Genomic DNA, 13716 nt, shown 5'->3' with positions numbered 1-13716 from the left:
GAAGTTCACTATGTATGAACTGAAACTTGAACTCAAGCTGTAAGATACCACACATGTCTGACAATCTATTTGCCCAACACCAGCCTCTTTAAAGTAGCACAACAGTTGATCCCCAGAGTCATGAAGAGTTGTGTTTAAAGACACCAAGTAATTTAAGTTAAATTCAAATGTTTTGAGTGTAGATGTATTTTCTGGGATTTCCAAGCATACTTAAATGCAAAAAATTGTACTTCCGCAGTAAGAGTTACATTAGTGAGTGTTAAGAATATCCACTTACTGTTTTTCTTTGTGTTTCTGTCTGTTTCGACCACACTTACACGCATAATAAAGATATTATTGTCATTTTCGGAGTGTCCGTGAATACGGTTGTCTAGTGACAATGCCTAAGTGTAATTCCGGGGAGGACTGGAGACGTGTTTGTGAGCTGGAGATACACATATGGTGTTGGAATTGCACTGCTGTTGATGTGTTCAGGTTAGAATAAAGTTATAAAAGAGCGTCAGACTCTGTGTGACTATGTGTCGACACTACACTGTTCTTCCGTCTGCCGTCATAACAGAGATGTGGCTTGACATGATGCGCATGCGTTAATTACGCAATTTAACATAATTAATGAAATAAACTGTTACCGCTGTTAACACGCCATTTTTGACAAACCTACAAATAATGCATCTTTAAACACCTAATGAGTCTCTTTATATGATACATGTTTACTCCTGAAGTGAATTCTGTTACACTTTCTCTTTAATTAGACCATTCAAGTGGTTTCATCCTTGGTAGTAATGACTATCAAGCCACTTATTGAAGACTGGTTAGTCAGCAAAACTATCAGCCACTCTGAATTAGTCACGGTGGCCTAACTTCTCCTTAATCACACATTGATGTCCATTACTGCTGCTTCTCATCATCTCAACGCTGGCCTGCCAAACCAAGATAACAGCCTGCCCCCTACTGGCCGAACGGTGCAGCAGCCAGCTTAGTCATGTTATGTCTTCAGCAAGTAGATGGAAAATGAAAGAGACTTACTTGGTTTTGGCCGCACAGCCCAGTTCTTGCTGTTCCTTGATGAGCGCTGCCAACTGCTGTCGCAGCGCCACATCTTTGCCGTGGGCCTGCTTGATGAAGGGATGCTCTAGAAGGTGAGTCACGGATGGACGTGCCTCGAAATCCTTGATTAGACACCTTGAGAGCAGAAAAAAACACCACACAGTTACCCTCCTTCACGCTGCAAAACGCAGACAAAAAGACCTGCAGTCACCTGAACATTGCAGCAAACGGATTTGTTGGGATCTGCTCTGACAGACTTTCACACCAGAGGGTGAGCGCCTTAAAAGTGTGAGGGACTAATCTGGCTGCTGTCACCATGGCCCCCGAGTCCAAACAAGCCCTGCCAGGGCCCAGCAGCACATCCTATCTGCCGTGTGCAGTGTTTGCCAAAAGTGATGTCACCTTGCGATACACCCGAGTATCCCTTTACAACCTGGACATGTGTCGTGTCCGATACTGTTACCGAGCAGCACATCCTGCATATAAAATGCTTCATTTACATTTCATTTGGGGGAAGAACTAAGAAATTTTAAATTTCAGAACAGCAAAATTGTTCATCCGAGGCTCTGCCTACAACATAAATAAAAATGGACAGTGATAAATGTGCATTTGTTGAGCTGTACAGTGGTGTGAAAATTGTTTGCCCCTTCCTGATTTCTTATTTTTTTGCATGTTTGTCACTCTTAAATATTTCAGATCAACAAACAAATGTAAATATTAGTCAATGACAACACAACTGAACACATAATACGGTTTTTAAATAAAATTATTTATTATTAAGGGAGAGAAGAAATCCAAAATTACGTGGCTCTGTGTGAAAAAGTGATTCCCCCCTCTGTTAAAAAAAATCTTAACTGAGATTAATTGAGATCTATCAGTGTCTGGAAAAGGTTCTAAAGGCTCAAAAAGGCTCTAAATCTTTGGGACTCCAGCGAACCACAGTGAGAGCCATTATCCACAAGTGGCAGAAACATGGGACAGTGGTGAACCTTCCCAAGAGTGGCCGGCCAACCAAAATGACCCCAAGAGTGCAGCGACAACTCATCCAAGAGGTCACAAAAGACCCCACAACAACAGTTAAGGTCAGTGTTCATGACTCCAACATAAGAAAGACACTGGACAAAAACAGCCTACATTGCAGAGTTCCAAGACCAAAACCGCTGCTGAACAAAAACAACATTAAGGCTTTTCTCAATTTTGCCAGAAAACATCTTGATGATCCCCAAGACCTTTGGGAAAATACTCTGTGGTCTGACGAGACAAAAGTTGAACTTTTTGGAAGGTGTGTGTCCCATTACATCTGGTGTAAAAGTAACGCCACATTTCATAAAAAGAACATCATACCAACAGTAAAATATGGTGGTGGTAGTGTGATGGTCTGGGGCTGTTTTGCTGCTTCAGGACCTGGAAGACTTGCTGTGATAAATGGAACCATGAATTCTGTTGTCTACCAAAAAATCAAGCCCTCAAGCTGAAACCAACTTGGGTTCTGCAGCAGGACAATGATCCAAAACACACCAGCTCTGAATGGTTGAAGAAAAACAAAATGAAGACTTTGGAGTGGCCTAGTCAAAGTCCTGATCTGAATCCTATTGAGATGCTGTGGAATGACCTTAAAAAGGCGCAAACGCTTGATTGCAGTTGTTGCTGCTAAGGGTGGCCTAACCAGTTATTAGGTTTAGGGGGCAATCACTTTTTCACACAGGGCAATGTAGATTTAGACTTTTTCTCCCTTAATAATAAAAAGTTTCATTTAAAAACTAGATTTTGTGTTGTCGTTGAGTAATATTTTAAATTTGTTTGATGATCTGAACCATTTAAGTGACAAACACATCTCAATCATTCTAAGTAATTAATAATGTGTAAATACAAGATAACACAGGTAATGTGTAGAGCACGCATGTACGAGCCCAAATGTTTATGTCTTCATACTTCACTGATTATGTTTTTCGCCAAATGTTGTGATGTCTCACTTTGTTTGGTGGTCCATGAACGCACCATAATTGACTGCTACTAAGCAAAAGTGATTCATATTAACAGTAATCCCTCGTTTATCATGGTTGCAGAGCCAATAAGTGAATTTCTGCGAAGTAGGATTCCATATTTACAAATCAAATATTTTGGTAGAGCATATAAAAACCGCTTTAGACCTTATATATACATTTTTAAATATCATTAGAGCCACTCTAGCCATGAAATAACACCCCTATAGTCACCTTTACAATCTATTAACCAATATAGTAGACATAATAAGAGAAAATAAGCAATTTAAGCCATAAATAAGACTTAAATAAGGCTCGTGTGTGTTTCAATAAATGTCTTTCGAATGTGTGGACAGGAAGTGACGTCGGGGTTCAGAGTATGATTATGATGATGATTATTATTATTAGGGGCGCACAATAATTATTGGGCCAATATGAAGGAATTATGACATCATACCGATAAATCCGATAACATTAAAAATAACTTCGATGACCAATAATTTAAAAAAAAACATGATTACCTGTACTGTGCAGGTGTGCAAATAAAGTGGTCCTTTTTTCCCCTGAGCTTACCTGTAAAAAAATTAATTCACTGTCCGAGGAAGACATTTTGCGTGCTAATTGTACTAAATGCTTCGCTATGACACGAAAAAAAAAAAACATAGAGCACACAAAAAACCTTATCAGCCACCTGAAATGCCAGCGCCGCGGCATTTGAAAAGTGCAAAAGGTTTGCCAGAGACCTCCGCGATGTCACACCGGCTGCTCGGAGCGTGTGCCCAAATACAGTGCACTTTGATGGGCCATGCCCGGTGGCTCCTCCCGCTCTATATTCTGGTTCTCCTGATAGTAGTGATGTGGTAGTAGTGATGTCATAATATTTGATTAAGACAAATCAACAGGTACATTTGGTGAAATCTAAATTTGCTCATGTCCTTCTAATCTCCAGTTGTGCACAAACTACATTTCAATCAAAATTTTAAAAAGTAAGTATAAAAAAAGTTTATCGGTACCATGTCGGTCTTGAGGAGCACAGTTATCGTATCGGTTTGGGAAAAAAAGATGTTATCGATTTATTGCACTACCATGAGGCCGTTCGCACTGTGCTTGGGCTCAACCCACGCCTAATGTCCGGCACGTTTGGCTAAAGTGAGCGCACTGAAGTTCGGTACACTTCCTCTCTGGCACGATGGGAAGAGGTGGGCCAGGACACAGCACTGTCATTGAAGTATTTATAAATGATTACAGAATTATGGTGCATGAGATGTGTATTATGTGGAAAAAATGAGAATAAATAAATAAATAAATACAATTGTATCAAAAAACGGGGCCGTGACTGCTGAGTCACGAATGTGCGGGATCCACTGTAATAATAATAAGTTTGGGTAAGGTAGGTAAAGGTCAAACATGGCATATGGTTGCTTTAAAGTAGTATTGATTATTGAGTATTGAGTATTGTATTGATTATTGTTGCTTTAAATGACAAATGCATTGAAAGAGAATCCACCTTTGTGCTCTTCATTCACCTGAGCGGCTAAAGACTTGAACAACAGCCAACAGGCGCCAGATAGGATGGAAACAATAATCTCATTCAAAGCGCCTCATCTTGTTTTTTTCTCTGCTTATTTGTGCTCTCAAAGTTAATTCCATGAATTCATTAGTGTCAGGACATTAAGCAGCAGAGGTGGCTGCTATTAGCCGCGCCGCGATGGCGGGATTGTGAATACCGAGCCACTTTGTCACACGAGTCAGCCTCCCTGGCTGCACAAGCGCAGACGCGGGTGATGGATTTATTATTCTGAAAACACACACACAGATAGCCTTCACAAATGGCCTGTAGAGCCTGATAAGATTGTCCAGCCTCCCCACATTGAACTCTGCTAGGTTTTGTTTGCCAGAGGAGATTAATGCCGAGATGACATCACAATCCAGTAGCAATGGCTGCAATGACACAGCATTGCGTGAAAAGTATTCAAAACTCTACGTTTAGTGCGGAGTGCAACGCTCCTTGACGCAGGGCTGACCAATCAATAACACACAAAGCAAACAGCCTCTTAAGGCAGACGGCTGATTTGTTTTAATATCATTTCCTCACTCCCACACACTGCCAAGAAAATCGTCTTCTACATAAAAATAAGTCTCCACTCCAATGGAATCTTATTTGCTCATTGTGGTAGTGAGCGGCACACTGCAGTGTGGTGGATATTAAGGTTATATATTTGGAGCAGCGCTGATGCTGGAAGGTTAACACGGTGTAGGAAATGAAAAGTTATCTGCAGGGCTCAGATGGAGCTGATAACTCAGGTGAATGACTTTCTTCCCCTGTGGCAGATTTACTCCAATGAAAAGTCAATAAACACAAAGCCATGAGCGTTAATCTGCTTGTAAATATCAACGTTAGCTCCCCACATCTTCACACGCGCATTGCTGCTTATTGAAAGTGGGTTATTGACGACATATTTATTGATATGGGACATGCAACATGAGAACATTCTGTATGTTTTATATGAATATTATAAAATGTATTTTTAAATAAAAAAATAATATTTAGCTAATACATCTTTTTAGTTTATTTTTTTTAATCAATCAATTATTTTTATATATATTATAGATATATACATACCTGTATATACACATATACATATATATTGTTTTCAAAAATATTTATTTCTACATAAAAAAGAGATGGACATTTGACTACTTTCTTGGATTGACAATAGAGAAAATTAATCAATGAATTAAATGTTGTTGTTTTTTCTCAACACCCATCCATTGGAGCTGCCCAGTGCTAATCCCATGCTTGGACAAACAAAAAAAACTTCAAATCATGTGATTCACTTGCTGTAGTGACCCCTGACAGAAAAAAACGAATGACAAGGAAAGGGAGTACTTGTCCCTGAATGTTCTGAACTCCTGTTTCCGTGAACTCCTGAGCAGTTGTGGAGGTCTGTGTTGATGAAGCCAAACTTGCCCCAGCTAATATAACCTTTTCTTCTTTAGAGCGCAGTCTTAATGCAGTAATCTAAGAAAGCAAGTCAACAACTCCAACTAGTGCACTCCCCTTTGCCTTCATGACACTATCAATGAATAATATTGATTCATATTGATACAAACCACATAATCATATCCATAAACCCTAATCACACTCAATACATTGTATTCTCAGGGCATTGAATCCATCACGACTGGACTGCTCAGGTTGTCTTAGAAGACGTTTCGTCACTCATCAGAGCAGGTTTCAGCAGTTCATGTTCAAAGACCAGATAGGACAGCTCTGATTGTCCTATCTAGTTTCCCATGCCTCTGCCTCACTCTCTCTCTCTTCCATACCTATCTAGTCATTCATTCATCTTATCTAGTATGTATGTTCAAAAACGACATAGGACCTTGATGTCTCTGTCCTATCTAGTCTTCCATGCATCCTATCTAGTAGGATGTCCCGATTCAGGTTTTTTGGCTTCTGATTCAATTTTTTTTATAGTCTTTCCGATCCAATCTGGTACCGATCGTTTTTTTGTTTGTTTTGTTTGTTTTTTGCATAATAAGAACTTTTTGTTACAAACGTGAATTTGTTAAAGTTAAAAAGCAAAGTGTTGCTGAATGTACTTTTTTATTACACAGCATGACCAACAATATTGTTTGGCCTTTGGAACAAAAGTCAGGCCCCTAATCAAAGAAAAGATCCAATAAAAGTCCATCCAATAAAAGATGAAACTGGAAAAAATGGCCGTGCAAAATACTTTGAGGGTAGGAATAATCATTTCACATGGTTATAGATCAATTTGTGGTGTGATTTAGAATATATGACTTTATACCTTATTTTGCCAGCATAGAGTGTGTGCTATTTGAGTTAGTGAATAAAATGCAAAAATCCTTACATTTATTGATGCAATACATCATTGGCCCATTTTGTCCAGTAATTGAGAAATGTTTGTAGTTTAGCTAACTTCTCAGCCTCAGCACATATTGCTACAAAATCTTCAACCAACTGTAATGCCCGTGCTTGTGATAAGGAAGATGGAGTCACAGATGTAATTCCAATCGTGTTATTAATGTAAGATATTTTAATGACCCCCTTATTTTGTTTACACAATTACAACAGTGATAAAAGTGATGTGTGCACTATTATTTTGAAGGCCGGAATGTGTTGTGTGTGCTGAGAATGGCAATTGACGGATGATACGCGCCGGGTGCCAGAATGAACGTGCCTCTCGTCTTTTTTCACTCAGAACCTGCACGTCATCCGTGGGCATTGTAAAATGGTGCTTACATTAAAGCAGTAAAACACAACACATTGAAACTATACTCAACCCGCCTGATTCGCGCGCACACATACACACACACACACACACACACACACACACATGCACACACAGCCGCAGCTAAACTAAGCGAACCCCGCTAGCTTCCATTCACACTTCGTAATAGCAGAGCGTCCAAGGTTTTTCGTCGCCGTTTCGACACGTTTAGTAGTATTTGTGCGGCCCCTATTATAAGCAACCAGAGCGGCACGTCCCATGTGAGCTCCCTACACTATGACGCACCGGTCCGGGCACAGTGAGAGGGAACTACCGCTGTAGCTACGGAGCCAAATGTCCAACGTCCAACGTGAAACTAACTTCGCCACGGTACACCGCGGACATGTCTGCATGTGCTGGTGCTGCGTTTTCTTCTTCTTGCAGGTGGCGGGAGTCGAGAGGCAACCAGCTTCGAGGTGCTTTATTGCACCTACCATGTTGGAGTGTGGCTCAGAGTTATGAACGTGACATGGCATCCGGATCGGCCCGATCTCATGGCGGAAGCTGATATTATCTGATCTTCACAAATACAGCGGATCGGCAGCCGATCCCGATCCTGAAGATTGGATCCGGACGCCCCTACTATCTAGTCCTTTATGTGCAATGTTCTATCTAGTCTTTTATGCATTCTATCTAGTGTTTTATGCTCAGACTATATAAGACAGCTTTGTCTCTGTCCTATCTAGTCTTTCATGTTCAATGTCCAATTAAGGCTTTCATGCATCCTATCTAGTATCCTATCATGCTCAAAGACTAGACAAGACACCTGTGGCTGTTCCCTATCTAGTCTTTGAGTAGAAAGGTCTTCTAAGACAACCTGAACGGTCCAGTTGTGATGGATTAAATGCCCTGGGAATACAATGATATGGATAAATGAGAATATTCACAGTCAGGACAATATTCACTCACTCTATGAATTCATTTACAAAAATTCATTATGTTTAATGCTAATGAGAGGCATTAAAATCTGAGGCATACAGAATAACTAATTATGAATTCATACAAAAATCTTGATGACTGGCTTGACTTACTGGCTGATGAAATGACTGAAACTTCGGCACCACTGGTCCGGGTGTCTCAGCGTAGGGGATGGATTTCTGAAAGAAAATCACAATAAAATTTGTATGCGTAATCAGCATCTTCCTCAAGAGACAGTCTGGTTGTCTAAAAATGGCTTTCAAATGACATGACAGCACCGCCGTCTCTTCAGTTGGTGACAAATGACGGCTGGCACTCGCTCACAGGGAGTTTTTGGGAAGAGTTGGTCGCCGTCCAGGTCTGTAAGTGACTCGGTCTGCGCTTGGCAGCCGGCATCTGTGACTGGGAGCTCAAAGTTATGAGAGAGAGGAGAGCGTCTCGCCTCTGTCAGCAGCATTCACGGAGGTCATCTATAACCCGGCCAGCACACTTCAAGTGTCTCGTGACAGCAACAGTAAGGATTTTATACGACAAAAAGGGCCAGGCTTCGGCAAGCTACATATCAGGGAAACTACTGTACTCTCTCTTACCATCTCATGCACCTTTGAATGCAGTTTCTTTCCCAGTGGCAATGTACTAAACAACATAGACTAGGGGTGTCCAAAGTGCGGCCCGGGGGTCATTTTGAGCCTGCAGCTGTTTTATTCATGGCCTGTCATGGCCCACAAATAACTACAAGAATAATGACAAATATCATTATGTATTACACTAATTTGCTTTGTCACCAATAAGACGCAGCTAAGATGTGGATGTTTTTTTCAGATAATTTAACATATGTTGACCTACATTGGGTTGCTTTTAGCATTTTTTTGACCAGCAATGTGGATTATGTAGAGGTGGCTTGGAGAAACATCTTCTCCCACTGCCTGCGGACCAGGGAAGCCTCATGCTACCGCGAACCACTTCAGAGGAAGGTGGAGGTGGCCCTACAACTGACGTAAGCACAGTTGCAGCACTAGGCTAAACGCTGCAAACTCCACACTGAGATGCCCAACAGAGATTCGAATAATCTGGTGTATGCTGTCCAGTGCAGTGAAGAATGTGCCAATTTTTACATTGAGGAAACCAAGCAGCAGGCTGTTGATGAGACAATAGCCACCTCAGGAAATACGCTGTCCACAAAACAACAAGGAACTGATAATGTGTGAGTCTGTTGTCTTATTTATGTATTTTTTCTCAGTTTATATCTACTATCTTGGGTAATACAAATGTAAAGGTGAGTATAAGGGTGTTATTTCATATCTAGATGGCTGTAATAATGTTAAAAAGGGTATTGATATTGAATCCTATTTTGTGTAAATTCACTTATTGCATGTCATTGTCGGGTCTGGAACCAATAAACCGCCATAAACAAAGGATTACTGTACTTTCATTCTGGGCTCTTCCTCGATAGAGTACAGTGCTGTGACCAACTACAGTCATGTAAAAAATGATGAGACCACCCTTGTTTCTTCAGTTTACTGATCCATTTTAATGCCTGGTACAACTAAAGGTACCTTTGTTTGGATAAATATAATGATGATAACAAATATATCTCATAAGAGTTGAATTTAAGAGCTGATATCTAGCAACTTCCATGCTTTTCCTGATAATAACCAAAGTCACTTAAGTTCTTACATGAAAAGCTATAGCCTTGTACTGCCAAAAAATGTAACTGTTATGAGCTATTTTTGTTGTCATTGTTACATTTGTCCAAACAAAGGTACCTTCAGTTGTATCAGGCATTAAAATGAACAAGGAACTGAAGAAACAAGGGTGCTCTGATCTAACAGCCTTTACAAAGCTGGTTTTGGAAGACACTGTTCCACTGACCTCTAATGGAGAATCGTTTTATTTTCTACTTTCCCGTCACCTCATGTGTGTTATCTTCCAATCAAACTGGCATCATGCAGAATGAAAAGTGTCCCAAAACAAATCAGAGGGAGACACAATCACACATCCTTCCGCAGCTCCACTGGCTCATTTTTGGGAGCATGTTAGGCAAGAAAATCTGTCATTTTACACAGCTCTGTGCGATAAAGGATTCAGGCAGCCAATCCTTTCCAAAGTGCAGATCAAAGCCGGCAAAGTGACTGCTTGAATGCAAGCTCTAATGTGAGCCTGAAGACATGTTCTCGCCTTGATGTGCTACCACACTGCTTATGCATGACTATGCCAATATAGAAACACACACACTGATAATACTCTCAAGTGTGCTTATTGTGCTTTTTTTTCTTGTAGCTTTGAGTATTGGTGAGAGTGCAGGCTCATAATGTAAACACAAATGGCTTATTCAAATCACGGGTTGGGCAGAGCTCCTACTGTCAAGACGCTCCTCGGAATGGATTGAAGGGAAGTCAGAGAGGTGTCAACAGCACTTCACAGTCGGCATTAAGCCACAGAGAAAGACAAAAATGAGGCCAAAGAAATATTTGAGTGTGATACTGGCACGTACGCACCATTCATAATCCTCCACATCCCACAGAATGTTATATCTTTTCTTCTGCTGTGGAATTGTTGCATTGGATTCAGCTTTAAGTGTTCCAAACTTAAGCCTACGTCACAACCGGTCATGCACGCATCTAAGGCCGGTCTACGTGAATAAAACACAAGAAACGCACAAAGGGTGCGTGTGATTTGCTGATTTTCCAGCCGTAGGCTGTCCGCAGACCGGACGCAGTGGTTCTTTGTCATCTCAAACAAATTCTACGGGCGCTTGCGTTTTCTTCAGGTTGCAAGACAATCTTACATACATCCATACGAGCGTACGTGTCTTTCATACGTTTTGTGGTGTCAGGTTTGGGCAAAATATCATTTTTTTGGCATACGTCGGACTCGCAGACTCTGTATGTACGTCGTACACCACATGTGCTCCACGCATACGTAATTCGTGCAGCCAACGCACGTTCAGATATTTCTTCCATGCTCCATGCATGTCAAGTAAGTCGGTTGTGTGTTGCTCGTACGGCGAGAGTGTATCAATTGCACAAAATGTCAGGTATATAAAGCTGCAGGGGTGCCTGCCTACCGCTTTGTTTTATATGCTTTAGTGCATCTGTATTTGTATTTATCAATGTATATTTGTTTTTTCCTCAGTTTACTATGTTTCTATTGTAATATCTGTAAATATATATTTCTAAGTGATTCCTGTTGCAATGAATATTGTTATTTATGTCTTACTTCATGTTATTATATGTGGTTTATGTTTGTCTCATGGTGCAGTAGGTGGGTTACGTTGAGCGTCACATGTTGACGTGTTGTGTTGTTTGGATCACCTTTTAGTACAAGCTACAGATTGCCTCTGACTATTTCCTGTACGACTCAAGCGTGCCACAATAGCACTGCAAGTCATGTTGCATACATACAGCTTCAATGTTATGGGTTTAAAAAAAGAAATTTGGAAACGCCCGGTGGGCCAGATACGTTATACGTTTAGCAGCTCCGATGAGGCCCACGGGCTGCAGTTTGCCCACCCCTGCTGTATCTGGAAATAGGCACAAAAAAAAGTGATCACTTACATATTTATTATTGTTTGTCGCTTGCAGCGGTGTGAGCCTTACACCAAGTGAGCCGTGTGTAAAAAGTAGACATTTTTATTTTATGAGCGCATCAATTCCTTGCAGATTTTCAACATTTGCTGCTGGTCCTGAAATGTAACCCCCGTGAATAGCAGGGATCAACTGTATATGACCCCATTCCAAACACACAAAAAACACTCAAACACCACATTTTGCAGCGTAGAAGTTATACAATGTATAGTTTCACTTTTGCGTCTCACTGCAACTATGATGCGTTCAAGGACTGCTGAACAAATTGTGGGCTTTTTCAACAGTGGTACATGTATACTGTACATTTTACCTATATTAACATGTATTTATACATTATTACATACTTATGGTGAGTGAGATGCGTTTTTGGCAAAAAAAAACGCCTATTTTTGGAGAAAACTAATATTTTTTTACCAAAAAGGCACAAATTTGTGAATGTTGAATCGTGAGTATGCATCCATCTGCCTAAAATCCACTTAGTAATTGCTATAAGTGAACTGACAAGGACGTATTTTGATGGCATGCTTACTTGCAATAAGAAGAATGGCATTTGTGAGGTAGTCTTGTTTAGTGGATCCCTCCCACGTTAGTAATTTGCACATACATTCATGGCAGTGTTGCTTAAATGCTGTTGATTTGTATTACCACAGTAAGAACAGGAAGTTCACTGTTCATTGACGCTTGTTTATTTCTTTCGCCTATCATTTATTTCTGTCTTAAAAGATGTACGCGCTGTTAACTTGTAGTTTATATTTTCTAGGATGAGGCCCAACAAACACAACCTTGGACACCTTTGCCTTCAAACCTTTACACAGCATTACACACACACACACACACACACACGCACGCACACACACTGCAGTTTGATGTTGCATGGACAATGCGAGGCGGGGCACCGGAGAGAAAATTGACTCGCAATATTAACCTTGTGCATATTAAATATCACAGGGCATCTTTGTATTTGTAATTAATTTTACAACTTTCCCCTCTGACACGCTCCATTAGCTTCTCTCGTGGACGTGAGGAGGAGCTCTCATCTGTCAATTACGCCGCAGCGCACTCAATTCATCACAGGAAATAGAAAACGGAGTGAAATGTTTTCCGTCATGTTAAAAAGCAGCGTTACAGACATGCAGCAGCCTCATATATAAATATGGAAATCAAAAGAAATCAGACATGGACGCAAGTGGCTATTCTTAAAGCGGAAGCAAAAAGAGACGCCGTGCCAAGGTGACCCCACTTCATGGAGCCCACAGGACATTAATAGCCTGAGGGGGTTCCACTCACACACTCCCATAATGCAACCAGAACAATGTCACACACAATATCTCTCTCTGTTATTACACGCCACAGTGTCACGTGACAATAATGCCTGGATGTCCTCCACTAAAATAATGCAAATATCAGCATGTTGCTCAGTCATGGTTATGCTAACGGTTTTAGTTTATTTGGAACATGCAATCAGGTGACATCGGAATACTTCACCTTACAATTCACAATTCCATTTGTCCGCAAAGGAGCAGAAGAAAGCAAAACTTATTCAATCCTACCCCCTCTCCTTTTCACATCAATTACTACTGCATTTGCTCACTTCCTGTATTCAACATGTACCATTTACGAAATCTGACATAACGTAAGCAAATGATCAGGATGTATAATATGTTACAGTAGAGTTAAGGTTTCTATATTATTCTAGATTCTATCATTATCAAGTCTTCTTTACATGCCCCATCACTGTCCAACAACAACAAAAAACATTATATTTAATTGGGAAATAAAACATATTTTCTTTGCAAGTAAAGTAAAACACATTTAAAGATGTATGCTTTTTCTTGGACAGCAGTAAAAACTTAATATAAAATATAATAAATATATTTTAAATGT

At 40.4% G+C, this 13716-nt stretch overlaps 1 protein-coding gene across 5 annotated transcripts in view; it reads right to left on the bottom strand.

Moving 5' to 3' along the window:
- The window catches only part of myo3b (myosin IIIB), a 185807-nt gene that overhangs the window by 123499 nt on the left and 48592 nt on the right, over positions 1–13716 (bottom strand). For 4 of the 5 annotated variants that reach the window (XM_054786516.1, XM_054786514.1, XM_054786515.1 and 1 more), the window contains 2 exons: positions 8359–8424; positions 1027–1182 (listed from right to left, as the gene is read on the bottom strand). In XM_054786516.1, coding sequence (XP_054642491.1) covers positions 1027–1182; positions 8359–8424 — 222 coding nt within the window. Of the gene's footprint in view, positions 1–1026; positions 1183–1258; positions 1359–8358; positions 8425–13716 lie in introns of those variants that run through there. The other variant, XM_054786518.1, reaches the window with a different exon arrangement.

Source organism: Dunckerocampus dactyliophorus, chromosome 9, assembly GCF_027744805.1.
Source record: "Dunckerocampus dactyliophorus isolate RoL2022-P2 chromosome 9, RoL_Ddac_1.1, whole genome shotgun sequence".
Lineage (NCBI taxonomy): Eukaryota > Metazoa > Chordata > Actinopteri > Syngnathiformes > Syngnathidae > Dunckerocampus > Dunckerocampus dactyliophorus.
The sequence above is the reverse complement of the archived record's forward strand: the minus strand, read 5'-3'. Positions and strand labels throughout refer to the sequence as shown.